The sequence below is a fragment of the Glycine soja genome, chromosome 9 (genome assembly GCF_004193775.1).
Source record: "Glycine soja cultivar W05 chromosome 9, ASM419377v2, whole genome shotgun sequence".
Classification (NCBI taxonomy): domain Eukaryota; kingdom Viridiplantae; phylum Streptophyta; class Magnoliopsida; order Fabales; family Fabaceae; genus Glycine; species Glycine soja.
Window position 1 is genome coordinate 41,055,589 of NC_041010.1, and position 25,176 is coordinate 41,080,764.

At 33.5% G+C, this 25,176-nt stretch overlaps 2 protein-coding genes across 5 annotated transcripts; both read left to right on the forward strand.

The window, feature by feature from the left end:
• Nucleotides 1-1,440: 1,440 nt before the first annotated feature.
• Nucleotides 1,441-8,867, forward strand: LOC114368940 (uncharacterized protein At4g37920-like). Its single transcript, XM_028326239.1, has 6 exons — nucleotides 1,441-1,658; nucleotides 2,549-2,823; nucleotides 3,212-3,377; nucleotides 3,791-4,035; nucleotides 7,939-8,126; nucleotides 8,233-8,867. Exons 1-6 carry the CDS (start codon nucleotides 1,475-1,477, stop codon nucleotides 8,447-8,449), a joined length of 1,275 nt encoding a protein of 424 aa, XP_028182040.1. The 5' UTR covers nucleotides 1,441-1,474; the 3' UTR covers nucleotides 8,450-8,867.
• Nucleotides 8,868-15,029: 6,162 nt separating this feature from the next.
• On the forward strand, nucleotides 15,030-20,596 carry LOC114368941 (glycine-rich domain-containing protein 1-like). Of its 4 annotated transcripts, none has more exons than XM_028326241.1 (10): nucleotides 15,056-15,197; nucleotides 15,460-15,502; nucleotides 15,599-15,770; nucleotides 16,075-16,192; nucleotides 16,304-16,558; nucleotides 17,008-17,463; nucleotides 18,181-18,719; nucleotides 19,065-19,257; nucleotides 19,463-19,618; nucleotides 19,732-20,596. In XM_028326241.1, exons 3-10 carry the CDS (start codon nucleotides 15,613-15,615, stop codon nucleotides 20,338-20,340), a joined length of 2,484 nt encoding a protein of 827 aa, XP_028182042.1. In that variant the 5' UTR covers nucleotides 15,056-15,197; nucleotides 15,460-15,502; nucleotides 15,599-15,612; the 3' UTR covers nucleotides 20,341-20,596. The 4 variants fall into 4 exon arrangements, with proteins under 4 accessions (XP_028182044.1, XP_028182041.1, XP_028182042.1 ...); XM_028326242.1 differs by having other exon boundaries at nucleotides 15,059-15,197; nucleotides 15,472-15,502; XM_028326243.1 differs by lacking the exon at nucleotides 15,460-15,502 and having other exon boundaries at nucleotides 15,030-15,144.
• The last annotated feature ends 4,580 nt before the right edge of the window (nucleotides 20,597-25,176 follow it).

Sequence of the window (25,176 nt, forward strand, 5' to 3'; positions counted from 1 at the left end):
AAATTGTTAAATGTTTTATAATATATTTAGTGGTTCGTAGATGTACTACTTACAATTTAGAAAATAAAAAAGGTGAACTACTTATTGAATTATATCGATCTCACGTAGAAACATCACCAAAGTGATATAAATCAATTAGAGTATATTTGGATAAAGAATTTTAACTGAGGAAAGTAATTTATCAGAGAATTTAAATTTTTTTAATCTATAATTTATTGTTTGGATATTTTTTTATGAAGAATTTAAATTTTTAAAATTTTAAAACAAAATTTTAAACAACTAAAAATGTGAAATTTTAATTTTCTTAAAATGTGAGAAATTGAAATTTTCTTCTTGATAGAAGAACCTTCCAAAATATTTGTATATTTCCTTTATAACCTCCATCCTCTCTTCCACATGAAAGTTTCCAAGATCTCGTTCTCAAATTCGTGACTCTTCCCTCACGCTGATGATCCATTTCTTCAAGAAAAACCATCTGAGCTCGCGGAGCGTCGATTGGATGTAGGCGTAGGGGAACACGTAGAACTGCACCCGCCAGTCATGGAAGCATCTGTCGTTGCCTATCACGTAGTGAAGATGCTCGCTGACATGGAAGGTCTGGGTCATGCCTTGTGTCGTTGACTGAATGTTGTGGTCGGATATGGTGGTGTACGCCATCGTGTTTCGATTCCCCAACAACTCCTCATGTCGCATCAATATTCTTCTCTTTGAAAGCACACAAATCATATATTCTTTTCTCTTTGCATTCATTTTCTTTCACCTTCATAATTTTAATATTTTTTATCCAAACACAAAATTTTGAAAATAAAATAATTTCAATTGAAGTATTTGAAATTCTTAAAATTTAAAATTCCCTCATCCAAACTTACTCTTAAAAAATTCGTCCCTCTTGCTACGACAAAATTCGTTGGTCTCACATTAGTTTATTTATAAATATACTAATAATATTAATTTATCAATACTATAATTAATACTAATAATATATATAAATTTATTTATTTAATAAAAGTAAATATATGTTCAACTTCGAAGTCCATTTAAGTTAAATTGATTTATGTAGTAATAGTAATTATATGTTTTTTAATATACGAATAAAAATTGTAATATATATATATATATATATATATATATTAAATAGGTCAATGATTATATAAATTTAAAATGTTATGAAAAGTAATAAATCATACTAATAATATTAATAATATGATTAGTATTTACTTGTCAATAATATTATCAATGGTAATAATCTATATATTACTAATTATGAAAAATAATATCCATATTATAAGAAATTATTTATGAGTGAATATATTTTCGTTTTCAAATATACAAATATCACCATTTTTGTTAAAAATAAAATAAAATAATTCTTATTAATTTATTCACAACTCTGCCGTGTTCATGAAACGGATAAGGTGATGCTATATAATCAAGTGCGAAGCGTGAGACACTTTGGTGTTGTAGCTGAAGGAACATGAAAGGGTACAAGGTTTGGAACTCAACCTTCATACCTTTCAATAATAATCTCTCCCCAAATTACCCCTTAACCCCTTCCTCCTATACTGCTTCAAACTACACCCCATCCTTCCAAAACCAAAGACCAAAACTTAAAGCTCAGAATTTCAAACCCCACATTCTTCTATGCGCCTCTCTGCCCAGTAAGTATCATTTCCCCCCAATTCTCCAATCACTTTGTTCTCATTGTTTTTTCCTTAATTCTTAATACGCTGTATTTTTATTTATTTTTTTACGTTCTCAACATGGGTTTGTGAAAAAGTTTGAGTCTTGGGCTTTATTTGAAGTGTTAAGGGTGTCACTAGAGTTGGGTAGTAGTATAATATGAAGGGGAGAGCAGCCTGCTGAATTCTCTCTAGAAATTACAGTGGCATGCAAGGTTTTAAATTGGGGTCTGCAACCGCAGCATCAAGGTATTTTGATTCACCGTAACCACAATTTAAAACCATGGTGACATGTTACATATATCTTTTTCTATTTTACTTTATTTGTCTGGAATTTCTTTTTATTTTTATTTTAGTTTACTAAATTGTTGGCAATGTAAGAACCAAGAATTTAGAATGTTGCTGATTTGTCCTGTTGTGCTAACTTGTAAGAATTTAGATACGAAATTAGTTATGGACGAATGAAGGTATTTCCGTTTCCAAAGATACAATTATCACCATTTTTGTTCAAATTTTTATGTTCTTATTAGTTTATTCATAACTCTGCCTTGTTCGGATAAGATGATAAGTAAAAAAAGTTCAAGTGAATATAAAATTAGAATGTTGCTAAATTGTAAGAAATTAGATTATTCCATGTATCTGTAGATATGATTTGGTCTTTAACCAAACTGAATGACATTGTTTGATTCATGTAGCCAACTTCACCTACTGTGATAAGACTTTTATGTACTAACAAACAAAAAAGAAGAGTGAACATCTATTTATCTTTCCTTTTAGGATATCTTCTTTCTATCTTGTTCCGGATGTTTTTCTGACTAATTTCTAGGGGTAGTATTTTGTGTGGCACTAAAAAATGAAATTCCTTTCAGGTCCGCAGGCAAGCAGTGCTTCCACGGCTCAAGCTGAGGAGCAAGAGGTTGAAATTGCAAGGGGTTACACTATGACACAATTTTGTGACAAAATGATAGATTTCTTTTTGAATGAAAAAACTAAATCAAAAGAATGGAAGAAGTACCTGATATTTAGAGAGGAGTGGAAAAAATACAGTGATAGATTTTTCAGTAGGTGCCAAAGAAGGGCAGACATGGAGAATGACCCAGTTATGAAGGAAAAATTTATTTCATTGCGGAGAAAGTTGAAGAAGGTAGTACTGTATGTTTTTTGATGTTCTTCACAACCATGCCCCCTTGCAATGTTGATTTAAGAAATAGACTCTTCTATTGCTGAATAAAAGTTGGAAAAGGTGAAGAAGCCTTTAAAATATAGAACTATTGTTTTATACCTTTTTATGGCTCAAAATGTATAAAACAAAACCTAATCCATATTTTATTTTATAGAAATGGTGCAGATACATTATCCTGCAAGTTCTTGCTAAACTAATAATAAGATAGTATTATTATTCTTATTGTTAATTAATTACTTTTTTTAGATAGCACAAACCAAGTACATCAAAAATTACTTTAATCTTTAGGAACTTGCTTGGTTCTAGAGCTTCTTCCTCAGTTTTGTTTGATCAGGAGTAAGCATTGCAGATTGATGATGAAATGGAAGGACACTATGAACTGCTCAAGGAAGTACAAGATAGCCCAATGGACATTAATGCCATAGTTGCCCGAAGGCGAAAAGATTTTACAGGAGAATTCTTCCACTACCTCACTCTTATTTCAGATATGTATGACAGCTTGGAGGAGCGTGATGGTAATTATATAGGAGTACTAAAAAATGTTTCCTTTTGGGCTTTTTGTCTCAAATGATTATTGATTCTATAACCAGTAATCACCAGAAAGAATGAGATGAAATTTGATAGTTGTAACCTGTAATGAGAAAAAGAAAACTGATCTTAATAAAATTGCTCAATTGATTCTTGAAGCTTTTCTTAAAATAAGATTGAAATTTGGACTTCTTTTATAAAGGAAGAAGATAGGGAATGTTTTAAATATACCGGTGAAAAACGTAAAGAATTAAGATTTGATGGTTTATTCTTAGTCCTCTTACATGTAAAATTTTCATAATGAACCCAACCCTTGCACCCTGGAAAAAGTTGATACTTGTGATCCTGTCCCTTATGTAGGATGTTTCTTATGATTGGCATCGGTGTATTTCTTGAACAGGGATTTCCAGACTGGGGAGTAGATGTTTGTCAGCTGTCAGTGCATATGATAATACACTAGAGAATATAGAGACATTAGATGCTGCCCAGGCCAAATTGGATGATATCCTGAATTCTCCTTCTATTGATATTGCTTGTCAGAAGATCAAAAGCTTGGCAAAGGCAAAGGAACTTGATTCTTCATTGATATTGTTGATAAGCAGCGCTTGGGCTAAAGCCAAAGAATCTACAACGATGAAGAATGAGGTATGATTTTGAAATATGATGCTCCATGGTTGTTACTGTATTCGAAAATAGACACACAGGGCCACAGATGCTTCTAATTGTGCCCAATCAATACTAATGAGGCTTTCTAAAACTTAAAACCAAGCAGAATGTGTTCCTCTTGTGGGTGTATGTGTAAGCATGTCTCAAATTTCTTTTTTTCTGGTGCTATCTGCCTGTTCTGTTTATTAAGATGGTCTTGACTGCACATTCTTATTTTTCAAGTTTTAACATACAACAACAACAACAACAACGCCTTATCCCACTAGGTGGGGTCGGCTACATGGATCAACTTCCGCCATAATGTTCTATCAAGTACCATACTTCTATTCAAATCATTAAGTTCGAGATCCTTTTTGATAACCTCTCTTATAGTCTTTTTGGATCTTCCTCTGCCTCGAATTGTTTGTTTTCTCTCCATCTGGTCTACTCTCCTCACTACAGAGTCTACCGGTCTTCTCTCTACATGCCCAAACCACCTAAGTCTATTTTCCACCATCTTCTCTATAATAGGCGCTACTCCAACCCTCTCTCTAATAGTTTCGTTTCTAATTTTATCTTGTCGAGTCTTACCACACATCCACCGCAACATCCTCATCTCCGCTACACCTACTTTATTCTCATGTTGGCTCTTGACCGCCCAACATTCTGTTCCGTACAAAATCGCCGGTCTTACCGCAGTCCGATAAAACTTTCCCTTTAGCTTGATCGGTATCTTTGCATCACATAACACCCCCGATGCTTTTCTCCATTTCATCCATCCTGCTTGAATGCGATGATTCACATCCCCTTCAATTTTCCCATCATCCTGTATTACAGACCCAAGATATTTAAACCGTGTGACTTGAGGGATAATATGGTCTCCTATTTTCACCTCTGAGTTAGAAACCCTCCTTCTTTTGTTGAACTTACATTCCATATACTCCAATTTGCTTCTGCTTAGGCGAAAACCATGTGTTTCTAGAGCTCGTCTCCAAGTTTCCAACCTCTCATTCAACTCCTCCCTCGACTCTCCAAGGAGGACTATGTCATCTGCAAAAAGCATGCATCTCGGCGCTATCTCTTGGATTTGTTCCGTGAGGACATCCAGAATTAAGGTAAAAAGGTAGGGGCTAAGGGCTGACCCTTGATGCAAACCAATTGTGATGGGAAAATCGTCTGACTCTCCACCCTGTGTCCTAACACTAGTCGATACCCTATCATACATATCTTGGATAGCTCGAATATATGCAACCCTAACCCCTTTCTTCTCTAGAGCTTTCCACAAAATCTCTCTAGGCACTCTATCATACGCTTTCTCCAAGTCAATAAAAATCAAGTGCAAGTCTTGTTGGGCCATGCGATATTGCTCCATCACCCGCCGTAATAAATAAATCGCTTCCATGGTCGACCTTCCCGGCATGAAACCAAATTGATTCTCAGTAACTTGAGTCTCCTTTCTTAATCTCTGTTCGATCACTCTTTCCCATAATTTCATGGTATGACTCATGAGCTTGATTCCCCTATAATTTGCACAATTTTGTATATCCCCCTTGTTCTTATAGATTGGCACTAACGTGCTTCTCCTCCATTCCTCCGGCATGCGTTTTGACCTCATAATTTCGTTAAAGAGTTCGGTGAGCCACTCAAGACCTCTATCTCCAAGAGTTTTCCACACTTCAATAGGTATGTTGTCTGGCCCCACCGCCTTACCGTTACTCATTCTTTTCAACGCTTCCTTTACTTCCTGTTTCTGAATCCGACGATAGTACTTATAGTTCCGGTCCTCTTCTCTTGTGTCTAGACTGCTAGAGTCATATCCATATCCATCATTAAATAAGTTGTGGAAATACGCCTTCCACCTTTCCTTGATATCTTTTTCATGCACTAAGACTTTGCCTTCTTCATCCTTAACACACTTTACTTGATCCAAATCTCTAGTCTTCCTCTCTCTACCCTTAGCAAGCCTATATATAGATCTTTCTCCGTCCCTGGTTCCTAGAGCTTGGTATAGTCCGTCAAAAGCTTGGGCTCTTGCCTCACTCACCGCCTTTTTGGTTTCATTTCTAGCTATCTTATACTTATCCCAAGTTTCAGAATTTCTACACCTAGACCACTCCTTGAAACACTCCTTTTTTACTCTAACTTTGCTCTGAACATTTTCATTCCACCACCACGATTCTTTACCCCTAGGTCCAAAACCTCTAGATTCACCCAACGTCTCTTTAGCCACTTTAATAATCTCTTGGGACATCTTGTTCCACATATCATTTGCACTTCCTTGTGATTGTCCACACCATCCCTCCCATATCTTTTGTTGGAAGATTCCTTGTTTCTCACCCTTCAAGTGCCACCATTTGATCCTTGGTGCTACCATAGGACTTCTTCTCTTTGCCCTATCTCTAATTCTTACATCCATAACCAAAACTCTATGTTGGGTAGTTAAGCTCTCTCCCGGGATAACTTTACAGTTCAAGCAATACTTCCTATCAGACTTCCTGATAAAGAAGAAATCTATTTGAGAACATGTCCCTCCACTTTTGTAAGTGATAAGATATTCCTCTCTTTTCTTAAACCATGTATTGGCTATAGAAAGATCCAAAGCCTCCAAAAACTCCAAGATGGATTTACCCTCCCCATTCATCTCCCCTAGGCCAAAACCCCCATGCACCCCCTCAAAACCTCTAGCCACGCTACCTACATGTCCATTGAGATCCCCTCCTAGGAAAACTTTCTCTCCTTGGGGTATATCCTGAAGTACCCCTTCTAGATCCTCCCAAAATTTTACCTTAAAGTGTTCTGCTAACCCAACCTGAGGTGCGTACCCACTAATAACATTAAAGGTGTCCTGTCCCACTACCAATTTTAAGGCTATGATATGATCTCATACTCTTCTTACATCCACGACATCCTTCTTCCACTCCTTATCCACAATAATCCCTACCCCATTTCTTGATCTGATTTTTTCCGTATACCACAGCTTAAATCCCGAGTTGTCTAATTCTTTCGCTTTTTCACCTGTCCACTTAGTTTCTTGTAGGCACATAAAATTGATCTTCCTCCTCACCATAACATCCACTATTTCCATAGATTTTCCAGTAAGTGTGCCTATATTCCATGTACCAAAGCGAATCCTCCTGTCATGAACTAGCTTCTTTACCCACACCCGTTCACGAAAATGTGGGAACCCTTGCTTACTTTTCACTACATCCGGGCGGCGATGCAGCGGCCCTTGCTCTTTTGACACTGTACTCGAACCATACAGCGCGTTGCTTCCGGGCAACGACCTAGCATTCACATTATTACGTAATTGATCCATGTCATAGAGATTCGACAAAGTTTAACGTTGGCTGTCGAAAGCCTAACACAACCCTCTCCTTTTATCCGGGCTTGGGACCGGCTAAGAATAGCAAAGCTAACCTAGGCAGGATTCAAGTTTTAACATACATGACTTAAATGAAAATGTTGGTTGTTGATGTAATATTGCAGAGAGCCTGAAAGATGTTCATATCACATACTCTCTGTGGAGGATACTTGTGGTCCTAGACCATCTGCAATTATAATTATACACATAGTTATATACATTAGGTATGACTATGAATGTTACATGGGATGGAATTTAAGAGGTTTTCATGTTTTTTCCTATATAATGTTGATACCAGGACACGCAGCTAAAGTATGAATCTTTCATACAGGGGTCTTGAGCTAAAAGAAAATAAACTGAATTGATTGTTCTGATTTTTAAATCAATCTGTATAATCTGAAAATCCTCTCCCTTTGTTCTTCCAGCATAGAATCTATGGAATCTTAATTTTGACTGCTCATGCTTAGAAGATATTATTTAACTGCATTATGAGTGTCAGTGTGTATGCTCAACACTCAACAGCCTTGCTTTATATTGTGCAGGTGAAAGATATAATGTACCAATTGTACAAGGCCACAAAGAGCAGCCTAAGGAGTATTACTCCAAAAGAAATAAAACTACTCAAGCATTTGTTAAACATCATAGATCCTGAGGAGCGATTCTCTACATTGGCAACTGTTTTCTCCCCTGGTGACGAACATGAAGCCAAGGACCCTAACGCTCTATACACGTGAGATAATTTCCTACTGGTTCATTCCAAAGTATATCTTCCTTTTTATTTTATTTTTTGTGATTAGTCTGATATACTGCTTTTTAATTTTGTTGTGATTAAGCAGCACCCCAAAGGAGCTGCACAAGTGGATTAAGATCATGCTCGATGCATATCATCTGAACAAGGAAGAAACGGATTTGAGAGAAGCCAGGCAGATGACTGACCCTGTGGTAATTCAGAGGTTGTTTATCCTTAAAGATACTATTGAACAAGAATATATGGAAAAAGATACAACCCAGAAGTCTGAGACAAAAGACGAATCTAAATCAGAAGATTTTTAAGGTCTCATAAGCATCCATTCTTGCCAATGTGTTTCCTGTTCTGTGCCTCTTTTAATCGAGAAGGAAGGGGTTGAAGTGGAGAGAACCACCAAATGCAAGAGAAAAAGTTACTACTTACTACCCTTTCAAAGATTTTGTAATACTTTGCAATTGGATGTTTAGATGTTAACATATTTCACCTGATTTTCATTGCAAAGTTGAGGATTGTACTTCTAGGTGTAAACTATGAAGCATCCACCAGATCAAGGTGGATGATGACAAAACATTTTGAGGTTTAACCTAGAATATAAGTAGGAAGTAAATTGTCCTTCTATATATAAACAATCCTCCATGTTTCTATGGGAAATTTTCTTAACTAGTTATATCAAAGCATGTTTGTGTGGTAGGAAATTGGTTAATAAAAAGTTATTAGTACGTCTATGCACATAACCGCTTACAATCACTAATTATATGACATGATTTACAAGTTGTTATTTACTAGTTTTATTCTACTTCCTAGTATAGACTTACGAATTTACATTTATCGGGTTGATAGTGATGGAAAACTAAACTGAAATCATGTTATAGTATCAACTCAGCTGTTTTTATTGCAAGATTCAGCGGAATAACGTGAAGCATCAAGCTTCAACCTTGCCCTTTAACGTAGTATTCGGCCTTATCGTTTTATGATATATTTATTTTTGGTCATGTCATGGTCGTTTTCTAATATAAAATAGTACCATATAAAGTCTTCGTGGTTAGGAAGGGGTACACGAAAAGAGAAAGAGAGGAAGGCCAAGTTTGGATGATAACATATTTTGTATAATCAGTGTGGAATTGTGGATATTTAACAATAAATATCTGCTGTTATGAAAAAAACATAATAATAAATTTTAAAAAATAGAATTAATATCCTCGAGGATAACGAGAGGGGTGGGGACTTAGGGTAGTTCAATTATTCTTGGATAAATTTGAGTGGATTAACGTAGCCAATTTACCTTAGGCTATGAGTAATCTTGTTAAGCCTAATCGGTTTTCACGTTTTTGTCATTGCTCCTAGTTTTGTGCATATATTGTACCATTTGTCATAGTTTTTTTTCCCTCAGATAAGTTATTAGTCTTAAGTTATCTTTCACAAAATTAACTGAAAGTTGAAAAGTTAGCTAATAATTAAAAACTGAAAGTTAAAAAATTAGCTCATTAAATTAAATGTGTTTGATAAAACTAACTATTAAAATAGCTGAAAAGTGTAAAATGAAAAAAATAATAAACTATGATTTATTTAAAAAAGATAATAAAATAAATAAATAAATATATTAAGGATCAAAGTAAAAGAAAATAAAAAAAATAGAAACTAGAAACTAAGATTTTAAAAAATATTATTTTAAAAAATACTAAAAGTTACTAAAAAAATTTGTTCACCGAACAATTAAATGAGTTTTTTAATTAGTAAAAAAAGATAGAAATTAATTTAAATGTCTTGCTGAACATAATTTTTATAATGTATTTTTATTTTATTTTCAAAAAAATTGTGTCTAATCAGATTTATTTACTTATTTATTTTAATCCATGATATCAAGATTTCTTATTAAGTGATAGTTTCACTAACAGATATTATAAATAAGTATGATATTTACCTAAATAATAATAGAAACTAAAATGCATTTTTTTCAATACGAGACATTTATTATTTATATAAAAAAATCACAATTTTATAACATTATTAGGAGAATGAACTTAATGTCAAGTCAAGACTAAAATCAAAAGCTAAAAAGATTTTTCTTTTGAAAGTAGATAAAAAGATTTTAAAAGAGCCTAAATGAAAAAAAAACATATTTTATAAGGATGAAAGTCTTACATAAACATAATTTGTTAAAAAAATATCTAGAATAAATTACAGAAATATTTCTGAGATTTATGTTTCATTACGTTATTTTTCCTCTAATATGAATTTGTACAAATTCACAAACAAGCTTAAGCAGTTTTGGAAGATAATATCACTTAAAGAAAGGGGACAAGGACATTTTGAAACAAAAAATCATTAAAATATCATATGCTAGTTGTAATATTTCATTTTTCGTAAAATAAATTAAAAAAAGATTTTGTTTAAAAACAAATAGAATTTTAGGAAAATAATGAGATTTTTGTAATTAAATAAATAAGAGAAATAATTTTATTAATTAAAATAATGGTTTTGAGGTAAATAAAATAACTATATGTTCTTGAAAAATAAAAAAGGAATTTTATTTATTTATTTGATAGGGAGTAAAATAAAGTTCTTTTATAAAATAATAAAATAAAAAATAATAATAAATTGAAAGTACCCTAATAAATAAAAATATATTAGGTTAATTTTTATATTTATGATACGTCTCTGCGCTCTCTCTCTCAAATTTGTCTTCTCTCTCTACCAAAGTCCTCTCTTTTTCTTGCATATACACCAATCTGTCCCAGTAAAACTACGATTCCGAACTCGTTAACCGTTGAATCATCGTGAAATTTGTACACCAAGTTCGGAACTAATTTTCACACATCCCTCCACCATTGGGATGTGCGAAATAATGTCTGTGGTGGGAGAAATGTCCCTTGCATGGAGCTTTCTTTTTCCGTATACATCCAAACATATCTCAGTAAAACTATGATCCCAGACTCGTTAATCGTTGGATCTTCATGAAATTTGAGCACTAGGTTCAAAACTCATTCCCGCACATCCTTATCATTGGAATTCGTGAAATAATGTATTTGGTGAGAGAAATATCCCTCTCACGAAGACAGTGAAATGGAGGCTCCAATACCTTATTCTTTTCTCTAACGCTTGGAAACCCTAGCAAAGCAACCAAAGGAAAAACTTAAGGAATCATAGGAAACCGCTAGAGATGTTGCTATCGCTACCGGACTACACACATGAGCCCGCTTAAAGGTAAGAGATGGGTTTATCGCAATTGAAGTTAGAATGAACATGTGTAGGGATCCTTAGAGGATTAAATTGTGGTTTATTTTGGGATGTTTATTGTATTGTAATAATTCCTTTACGATTATAATTACGAGATTATTGTGTTTGATGGGCTAATTGATGTCCTAATGCAAATTGGTTGATAAAATTGAGTGTTCTTGGTGTTTTTTTTGTGTTTTTGAACCTACGATTTTGATTCCTTTGATTTTGATATGATTATGTAAAAAATTTTGAAGGGTTTTACTTCCCATGTTGTGAGAAGTATTTTTGTATAATTCATTTGTATTTTGGACAAGATTACTAGATTAACGTGATAAATTATTATTTTGGGATTATAACATTGTGATTAAGATTGAGTGTATGTGATAAATTGAGTATGTGTTGAATTGTAAGATACATGACTATTGAAATGTTGTGTGCATTGAGTTGTGAGTTATGAACCATACTATCACATGATTGTAAGACCTTTTAAGGCGACGAGTTAATGCACAACAAGTATTGTGATGAGATCCACTGTGGGAATCCGACGAGTTTAATCACTATGAGACACGACGAGTTAAAATTATTTTGAGAATAATTGAGGAGTCATGTGTTTTGTATAGTTCATAGATAGAGTTTATGTGCTAAAATATTTTTTGGGTTGGACCTGAATCAAGAGGGAAAGACTCTGACGGATTCTTCGGAATGTAGGCCTTGGGGGTAAATACACTCGGTTTGAATGTTCCTTGAAGCATGTGCTGATCCCATATGGTTGAAGCGTTCTTGCAAAACAGAGTGACTCTGACTGATCTCATATGATTTTATCTAGTGAGAGTGACTTGACTTACCAATGTGTGGTCTGTCTTGTCATATACTCCTGAGCATCCGACGAGATTTTTTATTAACATGGTACCACATTGCATATATGATTGAGTCTTAGTATATTGTTGCATAACGCTTGTGTATTGATCGATAGTGATTGATTGAGTGATACTGTGTTTTGATCCTTGAGTACGTGAATGATGTGAAAACGTGTGAGACGTGTAGTGTTGAGATGTGATGTTACACGATAAGTAGTGGAATGACATGAGTTGTGTTAAAGTAAGTTGTATTTCATTTGTATGATATGTATATCTACATGTTGTCCCATTTCTTTCTATTAGTTAGGAATGTGATAACTCACTTCCCGTGTGTTGTTTGTGTTTGGATTCTGTGATGATCTCGAACCATGTGTTTGTGGGAGCAGATGACTAGGTGGATTGATTTAAGGAACCTTGTGCTGGAAAACATCAGGACACAATGCTCTAATATGATGTGATATTGGGGCATAAGTTTCTATTTTAATTACATGATGTTTCGAACATGTTATTTTACTTCATTTTATTTTATTCTGCTGCTTAACTTAAGTTCTTTTCTAAACTTGAACGACCTTGTGTTTGAGCCAAAAATATTTTTGATAAGTTTTATTTTATAATAGTGAAGTGAATCTGAACCTTTTATCCACGCGAACTCTTTTATGCTTAGAAAATAAAATCTCATTTTATGTAATTCCGTATTTTTATGTATTTTATTATATAAATATGTATATCGAGATAGAGGGTATCATGGTTGTTAAACTCGCAATTCTAAGTAGAATCGTGGAGGGTCCGTAAACTCGACTCGTAGAATCGAATCGTAAACTCGTAAGAGTTTACTCAAAATGCAGCAACAAAACCCACTACCCACCCTTGATGAAGCCAAAATTTCAATTAACAGATAATTTGTCTATATTCGGGGCACCACCTTAGCATTGTCAGAATTCAACACTAAACATCGTTTCAAACTTTCAATTAACAGAGATTTCAATTAACAAATACTCCCTTAATTTACCAACAGAATCCAAAACTCAACACTACAATGAAGCTAACAATAGCCTTGCCAGAATTTCAATTAACAGATACTCCCTTAATAAGCATCGTTTCAAACTTTCAATTAACAAAGATGAATTAACAAAGAAGCTTTGAGAAAGAAAACACCTTAGTGTCATGGAGCAATGCTTGGAGCTAGGTCAAGAAATGAGGGCTTTCGACGAGTGAGGGCTTTCAAGTTTCAAACAATGATGAAGACCACCATGACGCGATTAGCTCAACAGTCCAGCACGACAACGATAACGACAACCACCACGATGCGAGTAGCTCAATGAAAGTCATTTTAGGGGGTTAGTAGCTTGAACAAGGTAGAGTAAGTGAGTAGAGAGAGTTGCGAGTGTCATTTTTTAGGGTTGCTATATGACGCTGTTTCGGATTTTCATAAACTCGTGGACTCGGAGCAGACTCGCGAGTCTACCCAAACTCGTCCGAGTCTACGCAAAATCGGATGAGTCTATTCCGATTTCGATTCTACTTCCGATTTAACTTCCCAACCCTCAATAGAATCGTAAAATCGTAAGATTTTACGATTTAAATCGAGAGTTTAACAACCATGGAGGGTATCACACTAGTCACATGTACTATTTGTTAACGACGTAAAGGACTCAAGGGTGCCACTGTAATCATAACACCAAAGTTGAAAAAAAATTGTTGAGTGAAAAAAAATAAAATACATGTGTAATTAGTAAAAATTTGAAGAAAATATTGTTGTAATTTACTCAAATATCTATTATATTTTCCAATAATCGCTTTAATTCTCTTTATTCCAGAATTCAGTCGAGTGAGTGTGAAACCTTATTTGCATAGAGCCAATGTTTTTTTAATTATTATTATTAAGATCAGCTTGTGTTGGTAGATAAAAAACAAATCATTTAGCTAAAGTCCAAAAGTTCTTTGTGACAATAAAATAAAAGTAATGCATTTTTTATGATTTAATTACTCATATGTTCATGCAGTTACAAAAACTTTCTCTTTAGTCTCTATTTAAAAATATTTTTTCAGGTTTTTACAAAAAAAAATTTAGTCTTTTTTAGTCACACACATATATATACATAATATATATATATATATATATATATATATATATATTATTTTAATCTTATGGAGAGGATTAAAATGCTTAACAATAGTATGTGTTGAGATTAAGACTGTGTTCGGATGTGCATAAAAAAAATAAAGGACCCAAGAAGAAAATGAGGTGGTGGAATTTGGAATAAGACAGTAAAGTTACAAGTGGTGGGTCCATAGTTTAAATTTCATCTAATCGATTTTTAAGCCAAGAAAAATCAATTTTTTTACCATCAAAATTATTTTTCTTTGGGTTTTAGACAAAAAAAAAAAATCGTTCTTTTTAGGCTAAAAAATAGAGTTTAGGTAAAAAAAATTAATTTTCTTTAACACAAAAAATATTATTTTTCATCTATTTCTCTTAAACCAAAGACACAATATATCATTTTATTTTTTCTCTATTTCTTTTTTTTTTTCAAATCATCTCTCTTTTATTTTCATCAATTATATTTTTCTCCTATAAACCAAAAACACGCTAAAGGAGATATATTTTTTAAAAAAATTATGACAACCAAATGAGTAATTATTTTTTTATTAGTATAATTAAGTCATATATTTCCTTTACTTTTTCAAGGAAAATTATTGATATTTTTGGTACAAGTCTTGATTGTAGATAGAGTAATTGGTTGTACTATTAATGAGATCAGGCGTACATCCTTGACACACTAGTTTCAGCTGCAGTACAAGTCTATATAACATAACATACATAACAAGACACTGGTTGAATAATACCTATGGCAATGTCATAGAAACAGAAAAGTTAACAAGCTTAGTCAGAAACAGTCATTTCATACAGATCCTCCTTTTAAGTAAGTTCCCTGTCTGCAGCTATAGCCTTTCTGCCTCAGTTTCTGCGTAACTGGTAATCCCAAATGCCTTTTTTTTTATTCTCTGTCTGTAAGGTTGATACAATGGACTTGTATATTGGTCTATGTTGTGGATGATCATATATGTTTGTTTGTTTTTGTTAGATGAGTTTAGCTGAAAGGTTTAAAGGTTTCCCTCCTTTTTCTCTTTAAGTTTTCTCGTTGATCAACCTGCAGATAATGTCTGTTCTTTTATTTTTGTTCTAGTAAACCCTTCCTTAAATATGACACCTTTTTTTCTTTATGATTACTTTGGAGATCATGAAATAGGGGAAACAATGTTTGTGGATAATGTTTTCAGGTGAATGAATTTTCTATTTTGACTGCAAAATTTAGACAAGTTTGAGAGGCACTTTAACTTACACCAAAATGATTCTGGGAGATTGTGGTTTTTCAGGTTAAATTGGAGAGATGGAACCACAACAAGAAATGGAGTGGAATGAAGCCCAAAAGATTCCAATAAGCGTGGACCTTATAGTTGTGGCAAAAAAGCAGCTTCAGTTCCTTGCAGCTGTTGATAGGAACCGTCACCTCTATGACGGTCCTGCCCTTGAAAGGGCTATCTATAGGTGAATATTCTATCAAGTATTTCTTGTATAGTTGTATTTGATGAGGATAGAGTTTCATGCTTAAAATAGTTACAAAGAACAATTTTTTGTCTTTTTTTTCACCATGCTTAAGCCAAGAATTCTATATGGCCTTAAGGAAGGACCTTTGCATTCATGTGGAAAGGTCCTTCCTTTACACATGACAGCTTTGCAATGTAGTTCAGATGTAGGTGTCATGGATTTTCTCTTCTTATATCTATCAGAAAGTAGGTCATTTTTTAGTTTTTCTTGTGCTGGTTTTGCAACAACAAAAGTGTGTATTCAGGTACAATGCTTGTTGGCTTCCCTTGCTTGCCAAGCATTCCGAGACTCCCATTTTTGAAGGGCCATTGGAAGTTCCTCTTGACTGTGAATGGGTTTGGCACTGTCACAGGCTCAACCCGGTAGGCTAGAGACCGGGAAATATATATATTATTTTCCTGATTATTAGCAATATTGGTTGTTTGATTGAGATGTGTTATTAGTACTAAAATTTGGTTCATTCTATTTTGCAGGTAAGGTACAAATCTGACTGTGAGGAACTTTATGGACGGGTACTTGACAACTTTGGTGTTGTCTCTACTGTTGAAAGAATTTGTGGCAGACAAACTGAAGAAATCTGGAATAATCTGTATCCTGATGAGCCCTACAATGTTGATTTGGTTAATCTTCTCCCAGAGGATATCTCTGAAAGGATTTCTAATCTTGAAAAATGCACCAACTATGATCTGATTTCAGCTGCTAAGAGGCAGAGCCCATTCTTTTACCAGGTATAGGAGAGTTAAGAGTTTATCCAGCTGTTCTATTTCACTTTGCATTGCTAAATGCTTGATATGCTCTGTCTCTGCCAAAGTCCTGATTTGAAAGTTAGCATGGTTTAGGCTGTGTTCAAATAGACTCATCTTCAATTTTATCAATTTGTGATTAACTATATGTTGCTTGCTTTCCAATAGATCCATGTGGTTTCAAAATACATTGTTTTGAGAATCTCAAGTTCAGTTCAGACTATGCATCATTAATTGTTGGGAAGCATTTCCAAATAACATTAATATCGTTTGTGGTGACGTATGAGTTCAGTGTTCAGTTATTGGTCTGTTCAGTTTAGTTGAATGACAAACAATTTTGTGAAATTTATTTACCAATGGTCTTTCCTGTGCGTGGCTAGTACATAATGCTGCATCTCTTCAATGGATTCTATATTTGTCGTCTTTTGTGACAGGTATCAAGAACGCACATGAAAAATGATCTCTTTATCAAGGAATCTGTGGCCAGATACAAAGGGTTTCTGTATCTCATCAAGAGAAACAAGGAAAAGGGTATAAAACGCTTTTGTGTTCCAACATATGATATTGACCTAATCTGGCATTCTCATCAGTTACATCCAGTTGCTTATGGTAAAGACCTCAATGAAGCACTTGGAAAAGTATTGGAGCATGATGATACAGACTCAGACAGAACTAAAGGAAAGAAACTGGATGTTGGTTTTTCTAGAACCACCAAACAGTGGGAAGTCACATTTGGTACAAGATATTGGAAGGCTGGAGCAATGTATAGGGGTAACGCACCGTCCCCTATCACAAGTAACCCTTTTTCATCTAGCATTATATGCAAGAAGGTTGTTTCTTCAAATGAGTACCCACAAGAAGTTTTGCTACCAGACCGGAAAGTTATGGAGGTACCCTAAGATCTCTTATGTGCATACATATATTAACAAGTCCATGCAACATTTATTGTGTCATGTACAAGAATATGCAAATTTAAGTCCTCGCCACATATCATAAGAAGATTGTATTCCTCAGTGGTTTTATGGGATCAACGTTGGTGCAAATGTTTTCTTTCAGATCCCTAGAATAGTTCTGTGTCTTGCAAAGCTTTACATCATAACAAGGATATATAAACTGTTTGAATCAAAGACAATTTGAAAGTTGGTTTATAAAGGCTCCAACTGGGTTATGATTTTGTAAGCAGCAAGCTGGTCGTGTTATCTGTGCTCTAGAGCTTAAGGGATGACTGTTTAGATAAGGGACTGATCCATGTGCTGCTACAAAATGTAACCGTTCTTCTTGTGTATATAAATAAGACAAGGAGAGCCGAGAGCCTAGTTGTATTACACTAGTCCCTCTAACAATTTCTCTCTCTGAGTATGTTTGTCTGCTTTGACATAGAACCATAGTTGTTTAGGATAGCAAAGAAGATGCAATTTAGCAACTAAAAATAAAAATATCTGTGATAGTAATGGCAATCTTTCTTGATTTTGGAGATCTTAATACTGTTCTGCATTGTATATATATAAGCATAAGTAGAATAAACTGAATAACTATCACTGAAACAGCTTCTGTTTATATGAAAGTAGTATTTGACATTTGATTAATTTCCTCTTTCATCCAACTAGGTTTTCTTGGAGTTCATTGGGGTTAAAAACTTATCAGAGGGACAGGAAGGAGATCTGTCTGTTTTATTTTCCAAATCACAGCCCGATGCATTCTTTGATGCTAAAAGGAGACTAAGTATTTTATCAGTGTCTAGAGAGAAACAGGTTGCATCTTTCCGATGTGAACCTACAGGAGAGCTGCTTTTTGAACTCATGTCCTCTTCTTCTTCCAAGTTATCAATAAGAAAATCAACAAAGACACTCGGTTCTGCATCTTTCTCTATGAAAGACTATCTTGACCCAGTTTCAAAACTCTATGTTGAGAAATGGTTGGAGTTGGTACCAAGTTCTGATACTACAAGCTCAAAGCCAATCTTGTTACGTGTAGCAATCTCATTTACTGTCCCAGTTCCTGCCTCATATACACTTGAAATGACTCAGTCTCGTCCATTTTCCAAAAATACATGTCTCTTCAACCTTCCTGTTAGGCCCCAACATGCTAAAAGCTGGACACATGTCACAGATGAAAATGGCACTAGAATCATCAGCCTTCAAATTAGGTACAGTCTATGATGCACTTTATGCCAGATATCAATAGAAGCTCCCTGCCTAAATGTGTTCATCATTTTCTTTTGGTCATGTTGGGGACTGGTCTCTTGGTGATCTTCTTTGCTGCTTGTCTTGTGTCTTTGAAATATCAACTTGCTTTAATTGCATTTGAATGATGTTCCAACTACCAAGTGCTTGTGGTCATCTAATTCCAAGATTATCAATCAGTTTGATTTATGGAAAATTCCACATAACCTATCTTGCATATATTATTCAGAATGACTGCCATTTGTAATGAGGTCTTCTTAATTAATTAAGCTCACAAATGATCTTTCCTATCTCTGATTACATTTTAGGGATTTGAAGAATGCAATGAACATAGGAAACCCTGGAAAGGAGGTTGTGGGCCTCATGAAGTCTGGTGAAACTCACACTCTTGCTGAGTTTATGGAAAATGGTTGGTCTGTTTTGGAGAATCTTTGGCTGTTTCACCTTCCAAACAAATCTACAAATGATGGCCATCTCTTTGAGCTTACTGGTGCCAAAACGGTATGCATTTATTCTAAAGAATTTCCATTTTAAAAATATCTTGTCATGCCAAGAGCTTTCTTGGATCTTGATTACAATGTTCACAAATCCAATAGCATTCAATTCATTAGCTACGCTGGACATAAGATTGTTAAAGATGAAAATGTGGGAAATGAGATGGATACGAACTTAGTTCTAATGTTAAATTCATGTGATTTTGGTTAAGGTGAGAATTTTTCCCGGAAGAAAGCTAGACTATGAACTGAGACACAATGGGAAACGGGGAAATGAAATGGATTTCCTAACTGCTGTTGAATTCTCCATTGAAGAACCCTATGGCAAAGCAGTGGCATTGCTTGACTTGAGATCTAGACATGTCACGGTACCTTACTTTTTGCCTATTTCAAACATTTTCTATAGAGGCACATTCTTGTTTTTCATTAGTTAATTTGTTTTCTGCTTTCTTCTCCCTCCTTGTTTTCTAAAATTTGATAGGCAAAGGAAAAGTGGATGGTGCTGCCTGGAATCATTTTGGCTTTTATTGCTTCTAATATAATAAAAAAGGGAGGATATGAAGGCATCATTGCTGAAAGTAAAGATTTGAAGGTGAATGGGCCAAATGAGGAAAATGAAAAGACAGTCTTGAATGGAATGGGGTTGAGTTCTACTAATATGTGCAATGAAGATGAGGGGATAACAAACAAGTCTGAACTTTCCATTGGAGGCTGTGGGAATGCAATGGAAAGTGGTGGCTGTGGAGGCTGTGGTGCTGGTTGTGGCGGAGGCTGTGGAAATATGATTAAGAGTGGTGGTTGTGGTTCTGGTTGTGGTGGAGGCTGTGGAAATTTGATTAAGGGTGGTGGTTGTGGCGGTTGTGGTGGTGGTTGTGGCGGAGGCTGTGGAAATATGATTAAGAGTGGTGGTTGTGGTGCTGGTTGTGGCGGAGGCTGTGGTGGTGGTTGTGGAGGCTGTGGAGGAGGGTGTGGAAATAGGTTGGAGAGTAGTGGCTGTGGTGGTTGTGGGGGAGGTTGTGATGGTGATCTTATGGATAGTAAATGTGGTATTGATGAACATTTCAATGAAGAGCTAAAGTATGTTTCATGATTATGCATGTCACTATTGTATTGTATATATGCACATGTGTCTATGAGCTTCTCAATATAGCTTCTCTCCCATTGATGTCTTTCTTAGACAGGTAGAAAAATAAGCAGGAGAGAGTTGAATGTGTGATAATCAAGTAGAGGTAATGACTCTCAGTTAATTACCTGTGTGTCCTTATGCTTTTCTGTTTATGCATGCTTCGATATGTATGGATATTAAGATATTTTCAGGTGGTATAGATTCTACCTTTTTTTTTTTATCAGCGTGGTGTAAATTCTACTTGTGTTGCAAAGTTTTTTTTCCCTCATGATGGAATTTATGGATTTTGATAGCTAAATTTGCAACTTGCAAAAATATGTTGCTGATTTGCCAAAATTTAACAAAGGAATGTTGTAAACACTATTATTAGGTTGGAAGTGAGTGGGGCCCAACTTTTTATATAGCTTGATCAAGATTTCTTTTTTAATCTTTTTCTTAGTTTTCTTAAAATATACCCAAACAAAAGAGATTAATTTATACGAAGAGTATTTCTTTTTTTAGAATTACACTTTATCTTTATTACTCATTTTTTTTTAAATCTAATGGTGATGGTAGTAAGTCACTCATTTTATATGTTAGATTATAATAAAATAAATGATGTACATAGCATATGCACAAACTTTATAATGAATAGGCTAGATTATTCATGTTTGGTTATATTTAACAAAATTAACTGAAAAGTTAACTGAAAATTGAAAGATTAGTCTATTAAAATGAAAGTATTCAGTAAAACTAGTTATTGAAGTAGTTGAAAAGTATAAAATGATAGGAAAAAAATAATAATACCATAATTTATTTTAAAAAGATAACAAGAAAAATGAATAAATATATTAAGGATAAAAATGAAAAAAAATATAAAAAATTAGAAATTAGTATTTTAAAAAATGATACTTCAAGTACCATTTCAAAAAACGTTAAAAATTATTTAAAAACTTACTTATCGAATAATCAAATGAGCTTTTCACTAAAAAAGTTAAAAAGCTAAAAACTAACTAACATATTTTATTGAACATAATCTTTATCTTTATTTTAGGTTATAATTTAATCATTTATTTTTTAAAAGGTACAATATAAGGATATGATATAAGGATACAATTAGATAAAAAAAAAAAAAAAGGATATAATGAGACATGATTAAGTTACATTAGATAAGATAATAAACATACAACAAGACTCGAACTACAATTCGGATTAATCAGCTTGGCCCATTTGACTCGATCCAATGGGGACTCAACTGCATACAATACAAACTTTTTATTATAATTTTTATGATTTAAAATTAAATTAAAATATAATTCACATAAAGATAAGGAGAGTGAGAGAAATACATTTTACGCTTATGTATGGAATTCACAAAGATAAAAAAAAGAGACAAAAAATATATAAATATTAAAGTAATTAAAATAATAGAAGAAAAAAAAGTATACGGAAAAGAGGATATGAGGTGGATTCAAATCCTAATTAGCTTAATTTTTGGGAATGATATAAATAATATTAGAAGAAAAATATGAGATATTCATTTTGTGTGTGATTAGGATTCCTGACGAAAATTTATTATTATTTTTGACGGTGACAACTTCCCACCAATAGCATATTTAAGAAAAAGGTTGGAGTAGGTAATTACAGCATGCAGAAATATTAGTTAATTTCAAAAGACTATAGACTATAGTGTGCCCATAGAGCTTTAGATGATGTCACAATGACGGTGAGCCAATTTTCCACATTCCAGATTCAAATTCAAAATGATAAGATGTAAGACAAAGAAAATTGGAGAAACAGAGTGACCCAATTGAATTCACAATAATTGTTTACTTTCCACATTACAAATCAAATCACTGGTGAGGCACAACCACACCAAAGACCAAGATGGAAAGAAACCATGTTAATCAAGCACAAACATAAGTTCTAGTTCTGGATAAAAGTAAGACTACTATTCAACTAAACATAATGCTAACTGAAGCCCTCTGGAAGCATCACACTGCATATATATTTACTTGTATCTTCTTCATTTTGTTTTTCCTACTTGCAGCAATTTTGATCACATCAGATGATACATAAGATTGAGGGATCACAGCAGCACTCATCTATGAGGCAGCAACAACACAGAGCTGCAAGACTGAGAAAACAAGAAACGAGAAGAATAGTGTCAATTACACAAAAGAATAGAAGTTGAACACATTTTAAAAAAATAGAAATTATTTTTTGTGTTCCTCGTGATAATGATAAAAATAAGGAAACAATATAACTAATTGAAAAAAGAGAGGAGAGAGAGAGTGGGAACTAAGTACTAACCATCCCTCAAGGAATCCAGTTTGTCTTGTGCGTGGTGGTGGAGCAGCATAATATTGCGGTGGTGCCATCACAGGAGGACCTTGATAATACCCTGCCATAACAAAAGTTCCCCACAAAGGAAAATAAATAAATTCATAAAGAAAGAAAGAACACAGAACCAAGTTTGGAAAATAGCAACAAAAAAAATGGAATTTTTATCCCGGAAAAAGGAAAAGGGCAGTTCTCTCCACCATCAACATATCATATGGTAAAAAACAAAGTCTTGTTTCAGAGGATCAAACTTGTGAATATAATATATGATAGAACCTCTTGTTTTGATTTATTTGTTTATTAAGACTTTGTAACTCAAAATCAACTTGGCCAGTGGTGGCCATAACATAAGAATAAGATGTTCATGTGTGTGCAACGGAGAGATAAATGAAGAGAAGGTTAATTACCCTGACCTTGAGCAGGGTAGGGATAAGCATACTTGGGGTCACTCATTTGTGGCAAAGTAGAGAGTTTTGTGATTGACTCTACGATATGGATTAGTCCTTTGCGAAAGTGAAACACAAACACAATCTATTATGTGCTTGCTATGCTATATGTACTATATAAGCAGAAGAAGGAACAACCCCAATTGTGTTTTCTCCACGCGGAAATCTCTAGAGTCTAGCCCTTACCTTGGCTAATTCAACTTGGAGAGGATCCGTGTCCTCATCTATGAACACTTTTTTTCTTTTTTATAAAGGATAAAGAATATTTTTTTATCTCTTCAAATTAGGAATTGTTTCTTCTAATAGGTTTAGTCCCATTTCAATCTTTCTAAAATTCTAAAACAAAGATTCTGTATGAAGCATTTGTATAAAAATTTAAACAAAAAAAATAAAATTGGTGATGTATGTTTTCTTTCTTCTTTTTTTTTACAAAAAATTGGTGGTACATGTTAAAATACGATATAAACATATTAAATCTATTAATAGAATTAACATACATAATAGTAACATGTTAAAAGTTTAGAGAAACTGAAATGGGATGAGTTTTTTAGATAAATCAATTTCAGAAGGATAATAAATATTTTATTTTTTATCTTTCTTTATTACATCATTCTTGAGCCTTATTTTACCCTGTTTTCTCTGTAGAGAGAGATAATAAGATATGGTGGTTCCTTAAAAAATATATGGGTTGTATTGCTCAATAAATAATAGATTAACGATTCTTTTCATTTGGTCCATGTGATGCGGATTTGGTATTATTAAAGTAATGAACAGATTGCTCATTGCACAAGGATTTAGGCTTGAGGTGTGGGCGTCTTGCCGTTACTTCTAGATGTTTTTCCTTAATTTTCCATAGTAATTTCTGCTCATGCTTATCATCGCAACTTTGTGCTGGAAAATCTCTACTAAGTAAAATAAACAAATACTATTATTTGTTCATTTAAGAAAATACTAACACATAAATTAAATGGTGTGTATTTTTATTTATTTTGAAATTATTTTCAAGTTTTAGATATAATATACTATTATTAATTTGTTTCTTGTTTACGGTAAATGTATAAAATATATTAAGAACTAAAGTAAAAATAAAGATATAATTAGAAAGATAACAATTACTCCATTGTCTTAAACTTCTAAATGAACAGAAAAATAAAAACAATGTCCTCTTAACTAAATAAAATAAATGGAAGGAATATTTTTTTTAGATTTAAAAGATTTATTAATTATTTAATGTCTACCTTTTTGAAAATTCTCAATAACCATTTTGAAACGGATGGAACAGGATACCAGAGTAGGAGAAATGGTCTAATAATGGGGTGTTTACTCCCCAGAAAGAGCCTTAATAGGAGTGACGTTGCCACTAGGTATGAGCTGAATTGCATTTTGTCAAAAAGAAAGCAAAAGCCTTATCTGTCTATGTGCAATGACAAAGATTGAATTGCAAATTTCAAATTCCTTTGCCAATGAGAATGGATCCACTTTCATCTCCTTTCATACTATACCGCTGCGCCTCAAGAATATTGTTTTCAAAATTTGATCGAAGCTTATTGAAGGAATACTAGCGAAAGTTTATTGTCCACGTATTCCTCATGCAAGCAGAGAGGATAACCCACTATCAAATATTTGTGAATCTCATTACTCGTTAATCTTGTAGGTCTTGTGAACAAACGAAGGAAAAGTAGCAACTAGCAAAAGAATTTTTCATATATAATATTACGGGAGAAAATCATCCAACAGAAAATGAAATAATACATCTAATTAAGAGTTTATACCGCTGTATATTATAAGAGTAAAAAACAGTTATTATGCGGTTATCAATTAAGACTTGCATATTAACTAAATATTATTACTAGAAAATATAAATTATCAATATCTCATTTTTTTAATCACATTTTTTTCTATCTAAAAAATTTTAATTCGAAATCTTACTTAACAAAATTAAATTCAGAGTTCTCTTTTTTGTTTTAATATTGAGTGTTCACTTAAATAACGAATTATTGATAATCATATTTTTTTTTTAATCATTCGCTGT

What these genes read in the sequence shown, in the direction of transcription:
- LOC114368940 (XM_028326239.1), top strand. Translation starts at nt 1,475, where the DNA reads ATGAAAGGGTACAAGGTTTGGAACTCAACCTTCATACCTTTCAATAAT. An exon ending in TCTATGCGCCTCTCTGCCCA is followed by an intron (nt 1,659 to 2,548) that starts GTAAGTATCATT and finishes AATTCCTTTCAG; the next exon opens with GTCCGCAGGCAAGCAGTGCT. An exon ending in GACCCTAACGCTCTATACAC is followed by an intron (nt 8,127 to 8,232) that starts GTGAGATAATTT and finishes GTGATTAAGCAG; the next exon opens with CACCCCAAAGGAGCTGCACA.
- LOC114368941 (XM_028326243.1), top strand. Translation starts at nt 15,613, where the DNA reads ATGGAACCACAACAAGAAATGGAGTGGAATGAAGCCCAAAAGATTCCA. An exon ending in ACTGTCACAGGCTCAACCCG is followed by an intron (nt 16,193 to 16,303) that starts GTAGGCTAGAGA and finishes TCTATTTTGCAG; the next exon opens with GTAAGGTACAAATCTGACTG. An exon ending in CAGACCGGAAAGTTATGGAG is followed by an intron (nt 17,464 to 18,180) that starts GTACCCTAAGAT and finishes TCATCCAACTAG; the next exon opens with GTTTTCTTGGAGTTCATTGG.